At 40.5% G+C, this 17,788-nt stretch overlaps 1 protein-coding gene across 1 annotated transcript in view; it reads right to left on the bottom strand.

The window, feature by feature from the left end:
• The window catches only part of LOC129518103 (transmembrane 9 superfamily member 2-like), an 82,507-nt gene that overhangs the window by 46,323 nt on the left and 18,396 nt on the right, over positions 1-17,788 (bottom strand). The window contains exons 7-8 of the mRNA XM_055338124.1: positions 6,381-6,508; positions 820-931 (exon numbers count right to left, since the gene is read on the bottom strand). Coding sequence (XP_055194099.1) covers positions 820-931; positions 6,381-6,508 — 240 coding nt within the window. The remainder of the gene's footprint in view (positions 1-819; positions 932-6,380; positions 6,509-17,788) is intronic.

Below are 17,788 nucleotides of genomic sequence, written 5' to 3'. Positions count from 1 at the left end.
GTAAAAACAGCTACTTACAAGAGAAAAATGACAGGTGTAGGAACAATAACAAATGCTATATGCTGGGGACCTGCTCTGTGTCATGCTAAGGTCTTCATTCTGAAAATGAGTGTGAAATGAGGAAAAAAATCGAACCTGAGATCAGATGACTTACCTAAGCTTACCCAGCTAGTAAGTGGCCAAGCCTCAGTTTGAACCACAGATTAGTCTGAGACCAATAAAGATGCTCTTTTCAGGGTGCCTGTGTGGCCCAGATGGTTAAGCATCCAACTCTTGGTTTTGGCTCAGGTCACAATCTCAGGGTCGAGGGATCGAGCCCCACATTAGTCTCTGTGCTCAGCATGGATCTGCTTGAGATTCTCTCTCCCTCTCCCTCTGTCTCTGCCCTCACGCCTTCTCTCAAATAAATAAATAAATAAAATCTTTTTTTAAAAGGATGCTTTTTTCACTACATTATCCTCTGTTTCTTCCACAACATATTCATCCTTTATTTAAGGTCCCACTTAAGCAGCCCACCAGCCCACCAACCCCAGGCACCATCCCTCTGGTTTCCCAGGTACTTCTTTCAAACCTCCAGGTGAAATAAGAGAAAAGTAAATTACCTAACACAGTTCCTAAAATGTGGTAGATTTCATACTGAATTCCTGAAATGACTTTCCTCTCATGGGTTTCAATATAAAGAACCTAACTACTTTCTTGGGCTCTTTGCTGTGTTATACAACTTTGATTATGAAAACGAAGGCTTTACTATTAATGAAGCATATGGTATTTAAATACTTGATTTGGAATGAAAGCAAGATGCTGGCAGGGAATACTTACTTCAAATCTCACAGAGTAAGTGTAGGTTATGTTCAACTTCTCTGTATTTTCTCCAGAAATCTCCATAGGGGGTCCACTGCAAGTTAGGTTGTTTTCATCTGAATGCTTATAGCTAATAAAAGAGGGGGGAGGAATTTTTAGACCAAACTGCCACTGTGAATTTCCAATTCATGGCTATTCAGGCTCATAACGATAGCAGACAGAAAAAATATGCCTTTCATTATATTACATATTTAAAACTTCTTATGACTTCAAATACCTTTGTTTCTAAATGCCCCTAACAGTCAGATGGGAGTCAATATACTGCTCAAAACAGAATACAGGTACCCTCGCTTTTCTGAGGCCCACTCTATGCCACTTCACTTTTATGCAAGATTCACATTTGCACCTGTTTTCACTAACTGAAAGAAAGGCAGAGAGGATTTTCACTTTTATGAAAAATCAAAAAGAAAATTCAGCACTGGTTTTGCAGGGAGCCATTATAGAGGCAGCTTGCACCCCAACAGTGAGAGTGGCACCCCCCAAGCCCCTTCACACTCATCATTTTATTTATTTTTTATTGGTGTTCAATTTGCCAACATATAGAATAACACCCAGCGCTCATCCCATCAAGTGCCCCCCTCAGTGCCCGTCACCCAGTCACCCCCACCCCCGCCCACCTCCCTTTCTACCACCCCTTGCTCATTTCCCAGAGTTAGGAGTCTCTCATGTTCTGTCTCCCTCTCTAATATTTCCCACTCATTTTTTCTCCTTTCCCCTTTATTTCCTTTCACTATTTTTTATTCCCCAAATGAATGAGACCATATAATGTTTGTCCTTCTCCGATTGACTTATTTCACTCAGCATAATACCCTCCAGTTCCATCCATGTCGAAGCAAATGGTGGGTATTTGTCATTTCTGATGGCACACTCAGCATTTTGTTATCAAGCCACCAGAGGTTTGAACTATGTGAGTACCTGTGCTTTCTCTCAGGTTTATCTTGTGGTATCCATTAGCAAGATGTGTCTTAAGGTATCAGAAAAGCCTGAGAGGGATCCATGGGTGGCTCAGCGGTTTAGCGCCTGCCTTCGGCCCAAGGAGTAATCCTAGAGACACGGGATCGAATCCTACATCAGGAGCCCTGCATGGAGCCTGCTTCTCCCTCTGCCCCCCCCCCCAGTGTCTCTCATGAATAAATAAAATCTTTTTTAAAAAAAGCGTAAGAGAGGTGACTTAGGGGGTCTGGGAATGCTCACAAAATTTTTCATATAGATCAATGGCAATTGCTTCTTCACTTTGGCATTTCAGCTTCCAAAAGCTTTTGTAGGAACACTCTACCTTCAGATAGCAGGGCAAAACATGTCCCTAAGAAGCTTCTCATGGGGCACCTGCATGGCTCAATCAGTAGAGCATGCAACTCTTGATCTCAAAATTGTAAGCTTATCTACCATGTTGGGTGTAGAGGTTACTTTAAAATAAAATCTTTATTTTTAAAAAATATTTTATTTATTTATTCATGAGAGAGAGAGAGAGAGAGAGAGAGGTGGAGACACAGGCAGAGGGAGAGGCAGGCTCCATGAAGGGAGTCCAATGTGGGACTCGATCCTGGGTCTCCAGGATCACGCCCTGGGCCGAAGGCAGGCACCAAACCAGTGAGCCACCCAAGCGTCCCAAAATAAAATCTTTTAAAAGAAAAGAACCATCTCTTTGCCTGTGGATAGACTTTTTTAAAAAGTCCTATTAGCAAATGGCTTTATTTCTCACCTTTCATCTCATCCCTCTTCGATATATTAAACATCCTATCTTGTAATCTTAGCTGTAGGCTTAGAAAATCAAACAGATGGAGCAGGAATCATATTTATAAGCAGCCAGAGATCTGAGGGCCTACTCTGTGTAAAATGCCATGCTTAGCTGATGAAAGGTAGTGAAGACATAATATATGCAAGCCTTTTGTATTTGAAAAGGATGATTATAAAAAATAGAAGGTGGAAAACAAAAACTAAAGAAGTTTGAAATTAGACAGGACTGATGAAGCAAACAAGTGCCTGGTCATGAAAAAAAGACTGTAATATCACTTAAAAAATAAAAGAGGAATAAAGAGAGAGAAATCAAAAGGAGAAAACAGCAGTGCTTCCCTTTTCAATTATTTACTAAACATACAACTTATCCCTTGACTTCTGTTTAAAGACTAATATGCAGTCCTTACAGGATTGTTATTTCTACATGCTTATGCACAATAAAGCCATTCACTCACAATTTGGGGAGTTATTGACATGCTCCTCCTCCTATTCATTTTTGTAACCCTAGTGTCTGGCACATGATATGCCCCTACTAAGTGTTTGTAGGGTGAATTTTATTTAAAGCCTAAATATATTTTTAAATAGCTATGAATTGGGGCGCTTGGGTGGCTCAGTCAGTTAGGCATCGGACTCTTGATCTCAGCCCAGGTCTTGATCTTGGAGTTGTGAGTTCAAGCTTTGCGTTGGGCTCCACACTGAGTGTGGAACCTACTTTTTAAAAAATTTAAAAATAAAAAATAAAATAAAACAGCTATGAATTAAAGAAACTATCCCTATTAAGGCTTGTGATAAAAACTTAACATCTACAGAAAAACATAACATATGTCATAATAATGCACATCAAGGTTTACTGTTTAAATATGGGCCTTGAATCCAGCACAGGAAATATCTGCATTTCAAAAGAGAGAGATTATGCTGCAAAAAGGGTATTAAGATCTCCAATCAATGTAAGTCCTATTTTAAACCACCGGCCTTATGTATGGCCTTCTGGGCCATTTTCAAAATGTTGACCTTTACTAAGTGAGATGGGAAGTCACTGGAAGATTCTGAGCAGAGAGTTGACATGAACTGACATCTCAAAAGGAATGCTATCTTGAGAACAGACTGCTGGAAGACAAGGATGGTACCAGGGAGACTGGGGAGAGTTTTGCCATCAGTCAGGTAAGAAACAATGTTGTCCTGGACCAGATGATTGTGGTGGAGGTGAAGAGAAGGGGTGGATCTTGACTATATTTTAAAAGTAGAGTCCCATGGTCTGCCAAAGGGTTGGAATAGATACAGGGTATAAGTGAAGAATGATAAAGAGGAGTCAAGGGTGCTGCCATAGTTGGGAGGCCTGAACGACTGGAAGAATGTAGTTGCTATCTGCTGAAATGGAGAAGACAACAGGAAAAACAGGTTGGAGGAAAGATTACAAGTTCATGTTCAGTCATGTTAAATTTCAAATGACAGAGCTCCTGGATGGCTCAGTGGGTTAAGCTTTAGACTTTCGTTCAGGTCATGATCTCAGGGTCCTGGGATCCAGCTCTGGGTCAGGCTCTCTGCTCAGTGGGGAACCTGCTTCTCCCTCTGCTCCCACCCCCCACTTGTACACTCTCTCTCTCCCAAATAAGTAAATAAAATATTTTTTAAAAATTTCAAATGTCTACTAGACATCCACATGGTCATGTCAAGTAGACAGCTAGATATACAAGTTTACATATCTAAGTTGTTGTGGGATCTAACACCATGAGACAGGATAAGATTACCAATGCGTTAGTATATATGAAGAAGAAAGAAGTTCAAAGACTCAGTTCTGGGGCCTTCCAATATGAAGATGTTGGAGAAATGAGAGGACTGATAAGCAACCAGTGAGACAAGAGAAAATCAGTAAAGTATGGTAATCCAAAAGCCAAATGAAGCAAGTAATTTTAGGAAAAAGAAATTATCAACCATGGTAACCATCAGGGAAATTAGCTAGGTACAGTCCCTAACAGAAAACACAAGACTGGAGGCCTAGAATGCCATTAGGCCTAACTCACTTCTTATGACCTTGAGCAGATTTTCTCAAGGGACCCACATAAATGACCTTTACAATGCTTTACAATGATTAGATAAAAGTTTTATTGCATGCATACATAAACTGTTACTATAGGCAGTGTAGAATAAATACAAGTCTAAAAATTATTTTCTTGGCTTTTTCACCTGAATCTGACAATATGAGATATAACTGTAAAGCTTAAGTTTGATTTTCATATAGCTGATGAGACTAGCTTCCTGGATGATCATACTTTGCCTGTTTACTACCTAATGACTTTGAATATGAGCAGCCATCCTGAGTTGGACCTCGCAGTCCATCATCCTGACATTTTGACATTACATACACAAAAAAAGCATAGGGGATTGCCTTTGACAATGACTAGTATTTCCTGGCCTCTCTTGGCAGCTATCTTTATTCCCTATTGTTCACAAATATGTCCTGATTCCTTTAATTCTTCTTTCACTTCCTAAGTGTAACACCTTGTGAAGGTAAATAATCTTCAAAATGTTTAATATAGACATTAACTTGAAAAGAATATCCTTTTACTAAGACAAACCAGAGTTGGAAAGTACCAGTGTTCCTCACCGCTTGGGGTCTATTTAATGAAATCCATAGGCACTTTTGCCTAGAAAAATACACATAAAATACACATAAAAATTTCCAGAGTTTGATACATCAGGGTCCATATTCTAAACTCCTAATTCAGTTCTATCCTTCACCGATGAGGAAATTAAGCCTATGACACATCAAGTTAACCTACTCATAGTCAAAAAGCTTGGTGCAATACAGTCTCTAATCTCTCCCTTTGGGAACCATCTGTGACAGACAGAACAAACTTGGCTGAAGTCAAATAGGGCATTAGCCTTAAAAACAATGAAATCTGATTCATTTCTATGAACTTAGGGTTTGGCTTGCAAAATGCAACCAGGAGAGATGAGAATAAAATCCAAATTTCCTAATTCCTTCAGTTAGAAATTCCTTTCCTATAGTTCAGAAAACTATACAACATGTGCCTTCTTTAATATACCCACATAAGTTTCAAGGAATAACTTCTTTCCTCTATCTTAGTACTTTAGGTTTTATAATATTTTGCCCATAATGGACCATGATTTTATACATTGTGCACTATGTTTCCCTCTCTGTCTGAAGAGTTCTAACTCTAATTGAAGTTTCAAAGGATCTTAGTTGGAACATTAAAGGTCACCCGTCTAGTCTCTTATCCAATGCTGATTGTCCATTAAATTCATTCAGCACTTACTTACTAGTGACCACACGCTATAATGGATGCCTAATTATAAACTCTCTAATACCTGAGCCATTCAGGCTCTTTCTATAAATGTCCAGGGATAAGGTACTCACTAATTCTTGAGATTGCTTATTTAACTGCTAGAGAATTCTGTTAGTAGATTATTCCTTAAACTCATCTGATACCTGCCTAACAGACTCCAGTAATAGACCTGTCCTCTGAAGAAACACAAATCTAAATCTGAGCTCTTTGTCGTATGGCAACAAGCAAAGAGTGTCAGGATGCCCTCAATAAGTCTATTTCCTTCTAGATCTGCCAATTCTTCCTCACACTGCACGGTATTCAAATGCTAACTATAGGTAGAAGAGAATAAATGGCCTGTTTGATTTTTCAAACTGTATGTCTAAGGTTACATTACACATGTATCCTAAAAATGAAAATTCTAGTTGAGAACTTCTACATTCTGAATTAATTTTTAAATTAAAGAAACTAATTAAAAAGGTATTCTATAATTACCTTTGGGGGTCAAGTCTAGCAGCAACCAATCTTACAACACCCCAATTTCTTTCACTTTCTTTGTGATATGTAATAGTAATATCAATGTGGTTGAAGAGGTAGAAAGTATTACTTTTGTTGAAGTCAGACTGCAAAAAGAAATGGAAATTTTAAAGAAGACTGAACTTTTCTAAGAAACTAAAAAATATAAAATCTGACCATTGAATCAAAATGAGATCTACTATAATATTATTGGTTATATTCTCTATGCTTTTTATCTTCATAACTTATTTATTTTATAACTGGCAGTTTGTACCTCTTAATCACCTTCACCTATTTTGCATCCCCCACTCCCCTCCCCTCTGGCAGCCACCAATTCTCCCTTGGAACCCTCAGAAGGAACCAACTCTGCCTATACCTTGATCTTGGACTTCTGGCTTCCAGAACTGTGAGACAATAATTTTTTTTTAAGATTTTATTTACTTCAGAGAGAGAGAGCATGCAAGTGCACACAGTGGGGGAAAGGGCAGAGGGAGAAGGAAAGAGAGAATCTTTTTTTTGTATATTTTTATTGGGATTCGATTTGCCAACGTATAGCATAACACCCAGTGCTCATCCTGTCAAGTGCCCCCCTCAGTGCCCGTCACCCAGTCACCCCAAACCCCCGCCCACATCCCCTTCCACCACCCCTTGTTCGTTTCCCAGAGTTAGGTGTCAGAGAGAGAATCTTAAGCAGACTCCCACTGAGCAGGGAAATGACACAGGGCTGGAACCCAGGACCCTGAAATCATGATTTGAGCCAGTCGGACACTTAGTGGACTGAGCCACTCAAGTGCCCCAAACTTCTGTTGTTTTAAGCTACCCATTTTGTAGTGTGTTTTTAGCACAGCCCTAGCAAAAACAAAGGGCTTTGCAATATGAGCTTTGCAATCAGACAGCGTTTACTAGCTATATGACCACAGACAAGTCATTTAACCTCTTTGAGCCTCAGTTTCCTCTTTTTAAAAATGGGAACAATATGGGTGCTTGGCTGGTCCAGTTGGTATAGGATGTGACTCCTGATCTCAGGATCATGAGTTTGAGCCCCACATTGGGTGTAAAGATTACTTATAAAAAAATTTTAACTAAAAAAATTGGGGAGCATAATAGGATTGGTCATAGAATTCTTTTTTTTTTTTTTTTTGGTCATAGAATTCTTGAGGATTAAATAGAACAATGTGTGTAAAGTACTTAGTGCAGTGCTTGGCATAGGAAACCTTCAATAAATATTAGCTATTACACTACCCAGGCCCTTCAATCTTCAGAAAAGGAGTCCAAATGAACCTTGTCAATCACCACATTGAGTAATCTACAACATGCAGGACTCCTAGATTAAGAATTATGGCTCTGCAAATTCCAGAATTAAAGGTGATGGCCCTGAAGGAATTTTAGAGATCCTTTAGTACAATGGATAGAGAAGAGGGTGAGAGTGATCCTATGGGGGAATGTCACAATCAGCTTGGGGTGGAGAGTAAGTATTTCTCACTGCAGTGCTGTCCATAATCGCAAAGAACTAGAAACCACCAAGACTATCAATATAGTTAAATGAAACATGGTGTGGCCATATAGAGAAATAAAATGCAGCAAGATTTGCAGATATTAATATAGAGTATATCATGTATTGGATGTCCATGACATATACTAATAGAAGCAGCCCAGCAGAGTGGTTAAGGATGTGGTCTCCACAGTCAAGCTGAAAGCTCAGGTATGGCATGTACTAGCCTGTGTGACCAAGTTGCTTACCCTCTCGGTGCCTCAGTTTCTACATCTATAATGTAGAGATCATAACAGTACTTATTATGTTAATGGCTGCTGTAAGGATTAAATCAACCCATGAAAAGCATCTCAACCACTCTTGGGCATAAAGCACCCAGTATGGTAGGTAAAGTGGTAACAAGGCCCTTTAGGATCTGGATGCTGCTTGTCTCTCCAGAGTCAGCTACATGACTACAAAGAATTCTTTATTTTGTGTTCTCACAGCACTCAGCTCATAGCTTAGTCACTGACCACATTGTAGTCGGTGTATTTCCATGTTTACATCCCCTAGTCAATTGTGTTCTCCAGTAGATCACAAGGTTAGAAACTTTGCTTCATTCATTCATTCAGCAAATATTTTTGAACTTCTATTATGTGCCAAGCACTTCTTAATTATGCCCTAAGAGCTAATATCCTACAGGGGCTCAAATAATACAAGAGGTAGTTTGGTATGTTGCAAAGAGAACAGAATTTGGATAAAAAACATTGAAATGCAATTCAGATTTTGCCATATATAGTCTTTTGTATGTCTGTCTTTCTTGGCTTTAGTTTTCTTAAAATGGGGTACCATCACTTACTTCATAAAACTGTTAAGTGGATTAAGTGATAAATTATAGGGAAAGAACTAGCATAACACCTGGCACAGAATAAGGAGATCATCAGATGTTAGTTTCCTTCCTACTAGATGTTAAAATTACACTTTAAGAGCACCTGGGTGGCTCAGTCAGTTAAGCATCTGCCTTTGACTCAGGTCATGATCCCGGAGTCCTGGGATCAAGTCCCACCTTGGGGTCCTTTCTCAACGGGGAGTCTGCTTCTCCCTCTCCCCTCCTCCTACTCATTCTCTCTCTCTATCTCTATCTCTATCTCAAATAAGTAAAGGTTTAAAAATCTTTTTTAAAAATGAATAAAAATGGGCAGCCCGGGTAGCTCAGCGGTTTAGCGCCTGCCTTTGGCCCGGGTCATGATCCTGGAGACCCAGGATTGAGTCCCATGTTGGGCTCCCTGCATGGGGCCTGCTTCTCCCTCTGCCTATGTCTCTGCCTCTTTCTCTGCATCTCTCTGTGTCTCTCATGGATAAATAAAATCTTTAAAAAAATAAAATAAAAATGAATAAAAATAAAATGCTTTAAAAACTTCAACTAGATTTCCAATTCCAATCTAATTTGGGCTAAATCTCCTGCAGAAAACTACAAATGGTAAATACAACAAAGATCTTCATAAAAGCAACATGAACATAGAATGTACAACATCAAAAGTAAACCCTACAGACTCCTGGGTGGCTCAGCAGTTGAGTGCCTGCCTTTGGCTCAGGGCATGATCCCGGAGTCCCGAGATCAAGTCCCATATCGGGCTTCCTGCATGGAGCCTGCTTCTCCCTCTGCCTAGGTCTCTGCCTCTGTGTGTGTGTGTGTGTGTGTGTGTGTGTGTCTCATGAATAAATAAATAAAATCTTTAAAAAAAAAGTAAACCTTAATGTAAACTACAGACATTGGGTGTCAATGTAGGTTCATCAATTGTATTAAATGTATCACTCTGGGGGGCCTGGCTGGCTCGGTTGGTAGAGATGCAGCGCCCGATCTCAGAGTTATAAGTTTGAGCACCATGTTGTGTATAGAGATTACTTAAAAATAAAATCTTCTTAGGGGCACCTAGGTGGCTCAGGCATTTAGGCCTCCAGCTCTTGGATTCAGCTCAGGTCACAATCTCAGTGTGGGGAGATCGGGCCCTGAGTTGAGCTCCCTGCTCACCACAAAGCCTACTTATTCCTCTCCCTCTGCTCCTCCCCTAGCTCATTCTCTCTCTCTCTCTCTCTCTCTCTCTCTCTCTCATAAATAAATAAAATCTTAAAAATAAAATAAAATCTTTTTTAAAAAAAGTTTAAGAAATAAAATAAAATGTACCACCCTAGGGGCTCAGCAGCTGAGCCTCTGCCTTCTGCTCAGGGTGTGATCCCAGGGTCCGGGATCAAGTTCCGCATTGGCCTCCCTGCAAGAAGCCAGCCAGCTTCCCCCTCTGCGTATGTCTCTGCCTCTCTTTATGTGTCTCTCATGAATAAATAAATAGAATCTTAAAAAAAAAATGTACCACCCAGGTAATGGAGGTTGATAATGGAGGAGTTTGTGTACATATGAGGGCAGGGGTATATGAGAACTCTCTGTACATTTCCTCTTAATTTTGCTGTGAATCTAATTCTGTTCTAAAAAATAAAGTCTTTTAAATTAAAGACAAAAACAAGACATGAGCTGACAAGAAAGTAAGGAACTACCATGGCAAATTCTATTTGCCAAATTTCTGGAGGAAAAAAGAAGCTAGAGAGGTAAGCTGGGTGAGGGAGCACAGATGCTGCTTTTGCCCTGAGGACACCTGCTGATCTGGGCAAACTTGAACTTAGGTTTGGGTAGCCTCATTAGATAAAAGAGGAGAGGACTCTGGAAGGGCCCTCCCAGGTGAGAAGGCTAATATGAGACCCTCTGCACATTAAGCTGAGACCACCCACTCCTCACAAAACCAGTACCCTCAGGGTAAAGATGAGCTAGAAGTAAGCCTTCTCCACACTCCCAAGGGACTGTAGGGAAGACGGCCTTGATCCTAAACAGAAAAGGGGAGTGGGGAACTGTCCTTGAACATTTGTGGCCACAAGCCAGCCCTAACAGAGATTTGTAGTTTGGATTCCCATCACCTAAGGGGCCCCAGAAAATTCAAGTTGTGAATTTGCTTTAAGGTGGTCCCAGACTGGTATTTTCCAAATATGCTTTGCACAAGTAAATGAAAATCTTCTCTGGAGGAAAGGACTTTGATCCTAAGATTCAAAGAAACTCCAGGGATCCCTGGGTGGCGCAGCGGTTTGGCGCCTGCCTTTGGCCCAGGGCGCTTTCCCGGAGACCCCGGATCGAATCCCACATCGGGCTCCCGGTGCATGGAGCCTGCTTCTCCCTCTGCCTGTGTCTTTGCGCCTCTCTCTCTCTCTCTCTCTCTCTCTCTCTCTCTCTCTCTCTGTGACTATCATAAATAAATAAAAAAAATTAAAAAAAAAAGAAACTCCACAAACAATTTGACAATTTGGGGGGTGGGGTGAGGAGCGGAGAGAGAGAGAGAGAGAGAGTCTAGAACAGGCTCCACCCTCAGCACAGAGCCCAATGCAAGGCTCGATCTCATTACCCTGAGATCATGACCTGAGCCAAAATCAAGAGTCAGTCGCTTAACCAACTGAGACCCCCAGGCGCCCCTCCACAATTTTTAAGAATCATGTATATGCAGTCAAAATAATGAAGCACACAAGGAAAAAGGGCATCAAAAGCAAGAACCAGCAGAAACGAACTTGCAAAAATTTCAGATCCAGGAATAATCAGAAGCAGATTTAAATATATTTACTTACTTACTTATTTACTTAGAGAGAGGGGGGGAAGGGGGTGCAGAGGGGCAGGGAGAGAGAGAGAGAGAGAGAGAGAGAGAGAGGAAGGGGGTGCAGAGGGGCAGGGAGAGAGAGAATCCCAAGCTGGCTCCACATGGAGCCTGGCATGGAGCTCAACTTGGGGCTCCATTCCACAAGCCTGTGGAAGCCAAAGCCAAAGCCACAAGCCCTCTTGAGCCAAAATCAAGAGTCAGACACCTAACTGACAGAGCCACCCAGGCACCCCATTATAAGCAGATTTAAAATTAACTACATTTACTATACTGAAAAGAAGTAAAATACAACCATGACAGCATGTGTATGAAATAGAAAAGTATTAAATCATGACTTAGCACATTTGCAAATGAACAAAATAAAACTTGCAGAAATTAGAAAATTAATCACTGAAATTAAAAATTCAATGCCTGGGTGCCTGGGTGGCTCAGCTGGTTGGGCTCTGCCTTCGGCTCAGGTCATGGTCCTGGGGTCCTGAGATGGAGTCCCGCATCAGACTCCCTGCTTGGCAGGGGGCCTGCTTCTCCCTTTCTCTCTGCCTGCTACTCTTTCTGTCTCTCTCTTCAATAAATAAAAATCATTTAGAAAATTAAATGCCTATAGGTTTTTTTGGTCAGGATTTTCAAGGTATGTTTATGAATGAAATAACTTATAAATTGATTATCAGACACCATGGCAAAGGGCTTGAAAATGTGAGAACAGGGATCCCTGGGTGGTTGAGAGGTTTAGCACCTGCCTTCAGCCCAGGGTGTGATCCTGGAGACCCAGGATCGAGTCCCACATCAGGCTCCCTGCATGGAGCCTGCTTCTCCCTCTGCCTGTGCCTCTGCTTCTCTCTCTCTCTCTCTGTGACTCTCATGAATAAATAAAATATTTTTTCAAAAAAAAAAGAAAACGTGAGAACAAAATCTCAATAGGTTTGATATGAATGTTACTGTATCAACACATGTTTTCTTTTTGTCTAGTTTTTATTTAAATTCTAGTTAGAGGGACACCTGGGTAGTTCAGTGGTTGAGCATCTGCCTTTGGCTCAGGTCATGATCACGGGTCCTGGGATCCCTCTGTCTATGTCCCCATCTCTCTCTCTCTCTCATGAATAAATAAATAAATAAATAAATAAATAAATAAATAAATCCTTTAAAAAATCAATCAATCAATTCTAGTTAACATACAGTATAATATTAGTTCAGAAGTAGAATTTATTGACTCATCACTTACATAAAATGCTCGGTGTTCATCACAAGTGCTCTCAATGTCTATGTTTATACGGGAAGAGACAAGTGAAGAAAAAAAAATTATAGACTAGAAGATAGGCCAGAACACAGCACAGAAAAAAATGGAAAATACAGAAAGGAGATTAAGAGGCATGGAGGAGAAAAATAAAAACATTTAACACGGCTTTAATTGGAGTCTAAAAAGGAAAGGAGAAACTATCTGACAATGGCTGAGAATTCCAGAACTGATAAGAGGCACCAATCCAAGAAACTCAAAAAATTACAAAGATTAAAAAAAAAAGCAAAACAAAAATCTATAACTAGACACATAATCATGAAACTCCATGAGCCCTTCTAAAGAAAGAGGTGACTAATCATTCCATTTCATAGAAACTAAAATGCCACTAATTATAAAGCATTATTTTAGGGGCACCTGGGTGGTGTAGTCACTTAAACATCTGACTCTTGGTTTTGGCTCAGGTCATGGTCTCAGGGTCGTGGGATCAAGCCCCAAGCTTGGCTCCACTCTCAGCAGAGAGTCTACTTGGAGCTCTCTCTCCCTTTGCCTCTATCCCTCTTCCTTCCCCATTTACTCTCTCACTCACTCTCTCTCTCTCTCTCTCTCTCTCAAATAAATTTTTTAAAAACATTATTTTATGCACTGCTGAGAAAAAACATTGCCAATTAAACTTTGACAAGCCATCAACTGAAAGGGACACATCCTGATTTCAAAAATGTTAAAATATGGGAAAACGTGAGTTTTAGAATCAATAAAATGTGCAATATAAAAGTAATAAACAAATGATAAAATAATATAACAGAAGTGAGACCAAATGTCTTATCAGTAAATGTAAATGGGCTTAACTCATCTATTAAAAAGAAAGGGGCCTTCAGAAGATACCACAAAGCAAAACTCAACAATATGTTGTATACAAAAGACACACCTAAAACAAAGAGGTTCTGAAAAGTTAGGAAGGGACAGGCAAAGCTACACCAAGGGAATGTAGGCAAAAAGAAAGCAAGGGAGTTAGACTTCCTCGTCCTGACATGATAGGCTAATGCAAGACCAGATTTATCCTTTCACTTTAAACAACTAAAAATGGGTAAAATACATGAAAACAACAGTTTTTAGATCTCAGACAACAAAGAACATTAAGAGATTGATCACTGGGGCACCTGGGTGGCTCAGTTGGTTGAGTGATCGACTCTTGGTTTGGGCTTAGTTGATGATCTCGGAGTCGTGGGATTGAGCCTCCCACACTGGGCTCTGAGCTCAGTGGGGAGTCTGCTTGGGATTTTCTCTCCCTTTCCCTCTGCCCCTCCTCTCTCTCTTGTGCTCTCTATCGCTCTCAAATGAATAAACAAATCTTAAGAGAGAGAGAGACTGATCACCAAGAGAAAGGCAACAAATAAGGGGAGCCCGACTATTGATTCATGCTGACTTCCGAGGGAGAATTTCAAGGCTGCGGTGCAAGGAAAGGGTACCCAAGCAGAGCCCTGCAGTATTCCGGAATAGAAGAGACAAAGTTCATAGTCCAGGGACACCCAGGGGTGAGATGGTGTGGGGTAGACTACCAGAAAGAAGAGAACTGCACAGAGCTTTCTGGAGCTATGCAGAGGGCTCTTTCATCCCAGCATTCATCACTATATGGGTATAAAGTGTGCCAGTCATTGACTTACTGCCTCTCCTCTCCAAATTCATTGTTTCCACCTCTATGAAAATTACGTAGGCCCTTTAAAAATGTTTCCTTTGCAAGAAGGCATTGAATGAAGTGTTGTCAGTAGAGGGCGCTGGACAGATATTACCAGTGGACACAACCTCTAAAGAACTCATGGATCCTCCTGGCCTTCTGCAACCCTATGCTGTATGTTGGTAAATTGAATTTAAATAAAATATATCAAAAAAAATAAAAATTAAAAAAGAATTCATGAATCCATGTGTCACAACAAAAAGACAAAAAGACATCAAGGTTGGGGAGGGAGGGATGAATGGGCAGAAGGCAGAACACAGAAGCTTTGTAGGGCAGTGTAACTACTCAGTATGATAATGTAACAGTAGATACACGTCATTATACAGTTGTCTAAACCCCTGAAATGTACACCAACAAGAGTGATCTCTACTGAAAACTGCTCTCTCGGTGATAACAGTATAGGAATATAGGCTTATCAATTGAAACAAATGTATCACAATCTGGTAAATGATGTTGATCATGGGGGGGGTATGCATGTGTAGGGGCAAGGGGTCAATGGGAAATCTCTGTATCTGCCTCTCAATTTTTCTTTGAACTTATAACTGATCTAAATAATAAATCTATTTGGGGGGGACCCTGGGTGGCTCAGTTGGTTAAGGGTGCAACTCTTGGTTTCAGCTCAGGTCATGGTCTCAGGGTCGTGGATTGAGCCCCATGCCAGACTCCACACTCAGCATGGAGTCTGCTTCTCCCTCTCCTTCTACTCCTCCCCCTGTCCTGCTCCCTTCATCTCTCTCTCTCTCTCAAATAAATAAATAAAATCTTAAATATAATAATAATAATAAATCCATTTGTTCAAAAGGACACATCATTCACCTCTTGATGAAAGAACCTATCACTACCTTATTTCACCAAAGAGATCAAACCTGAATCTGATCAAGCCACTGGATCCATCTGCCAATTTGCAAGAAATAAAAGAGAACATGCAGCACTGTTTGGATGAAAGACACAGGGACAAATGGATAGAAGTGTGATAAATCAACTACTTTAAAATGCTAATTGGGGGCACCTGGCTGGTTCAGTTGAAAGAGCATGCAACTCTTGATCTTGGGGTTATGAGTATGAGCCTCATGTTGAGTGTACAGATTACTTAAACAAATAAAACTCTAAAATAATTTAAATGCTCATGGTAGAATCTAGGTGCTGGGTATATGAGTGTCCATTATATAATGAATAAAGCTTTTCCACATGTTTGAAATTGCTCATAATAAAAGATTTAAAAAGATATATGATATATTCAAGTCTAGCCTATAGTGTCTAAAACTACAAAAGAAACTTAAGGAAGTGATTAGGATAAAAGTTAGAATAGTGGTTACTTTAGGAAAAGGATATTGTAAATGGGTAGGGATACCTTCTGAGTGGCTGGCCACATTCTACTTCCTGACCTGCTTGAGGTTGACAAAGGTGTTCCCCCTTGCAATAATTCATCATACTTTATATCTGTTCTATGTGGTTTTCCATATCTGTATTTCACAGCAAGGCTTTTTTTAAATCCATATCCTTTGACTCAGCAATTACCCTTACATAAACTTATCCTAAGATAATAATTAGACAAGAGTATACAGATGGTTGTACAACAATAACTATCATTCATTGAGTGCAGACTATATTTTAGACACAGCTCCAAGCACTTCATTTTTTTAAGATTTTATTTTTTTATTTGAGAGACAGAGAAAGCAGGAGTAGAGGACAGGAGGGAGTGTGCAGAGGGGTAGAGGGAGGTGCAAAGGGAGAAGCAGACTCGCCACTGAGCATGGAGCAACTGGGACTTGATCCCAGAACCCTGAGATCCTGCCCTGAAGTCAGACCCTTAACCCACTGAGCCACACAGGTGCCCCTCTAAGCACTTTATAAGTAGCATCCTATCTATCCTCACAACAACCCTATGTGGTATATACTACTCTTATTCCCATTTTACAGATAAGACTCAAGAAGAAAAAACAATGTTAAAACCAACATAATATTGTGTATCAACTATGTTTTAATTTAAAAAAATAAAATGGGGGCCCCTGGGTGGCTCATTCAGATAAGCATCTGCCTTCAGCTCAGGTCAGGTCCCAGGGTCCTGGGATCGAGCCTCGCGTCAGGCTCCTTGCTCAGTGGGGAGTCTGCCTCTGCTCCTCCTGCTCCTGCATGCTCTCTCTCTAATAAATAAATAAAATCTTAAAGAAAGAAAACAGCTTTTAAAAATAAAAAATCGGGAAGCCTGGGTGGCGCAGCGGTTTAGCGCCTGCCTTTGGCCCAGGGCGCGATCCTGGAGACCCGGGATCGAGTCCCACGTCGGACTCCCGGTGCATGGAGCCTGCTTCTCCCTCTGCCTGTGTCTCTGCCTCTCTCTCTCTCTCTCTCTCTCTCTCTGTGACTATCATAAATAAATAAACAAATAAATACCTTTTTAAAAAAAGTGAGTATAATTTTAAAAAATAAAATAAAATAAAAATAAAAAATCAATGTTCACTGCAGCATTATTAAATAACAAACAGTATATGGTTTCATTCATTCAGGGACTATAAAAAATAGTGAAAGGGATTAAAGGAGAAAGGAGAGAAAATGAGTGGGAAATATCAGAGAGGGTGACAGAACATGAGAGACTCCTAACTCTGGGAAACGAACAAGGGGTAGTGGAAGGGGAGATGGGCGGGGGAATAGGGTGACTGGGTGACAGGCACTGAGGGGGGCACTTGATGGGATGAGCATTGGGAGTTATTCTATATGTTGTCAAATCAAACCCCAATAAAAAATATACAAAAAAAAATAACAAAAATTGAAAACACCTAATCATGATGAAGTGGATAAAAATTACAGTCCAGAGGCTGGCTCAATATTTACCAAAAAATGAAAAAACTGGGGCACCTGGGGGCAGCCCCAGTGGCTCAGCAGTTTAGCACTGCCTTCGGCCCAGGGCCTGATCCTGGAGACCCGAGATCGAGTCCCACGTCAGGTTTCCTGTGTGGAACCTGCTTCTCCCTCTACCTATGTCTCTGCCTCTCCATTTCTCTCTGTGTCTCTCATGAATAAATAAACAAAATCTTGAAAAAAAATTGGGACACCTGACTGGCTCAGTCTAACGCACAACTCTTGATCTCAGGGTCATGAATTCAAGCCCCATGTTGGGTGTAGAGATTACTTAAAAATAAATAAACTCTTTTAAAAGATTTATTTATTTATAAATAAATAGGGGAGGGGGCAGGAGAAGGAGAGAATCTCAAGCAGGCTCCAACTCCCCACTGAGCACAGAGCCTGATAATGGGCTTGATCTCA

Source organism: Nyctereutes procyonoides, unplaced genomic scaffold (genome assembly GCF_905146905.1).
Source record: "Nyctereutes procyonoides isolate TBG_1078 unplaced genomic scaffold, NYPRO_anot_genome, whole genome shotgun sequence".
In the NCBI taxonomy this organism is placed as follows: Eukaryota; Metazoa; Chordata; class Mammalia; order Carnivora; family Canidae; genus Nyctereutes; species Nyctereutes procyonoides.
The sequence above is the reverse complement of the archived record's forward strand: the minus strand, read 5'-3'. Positions and strand labels throughout refer to the sequence as shown.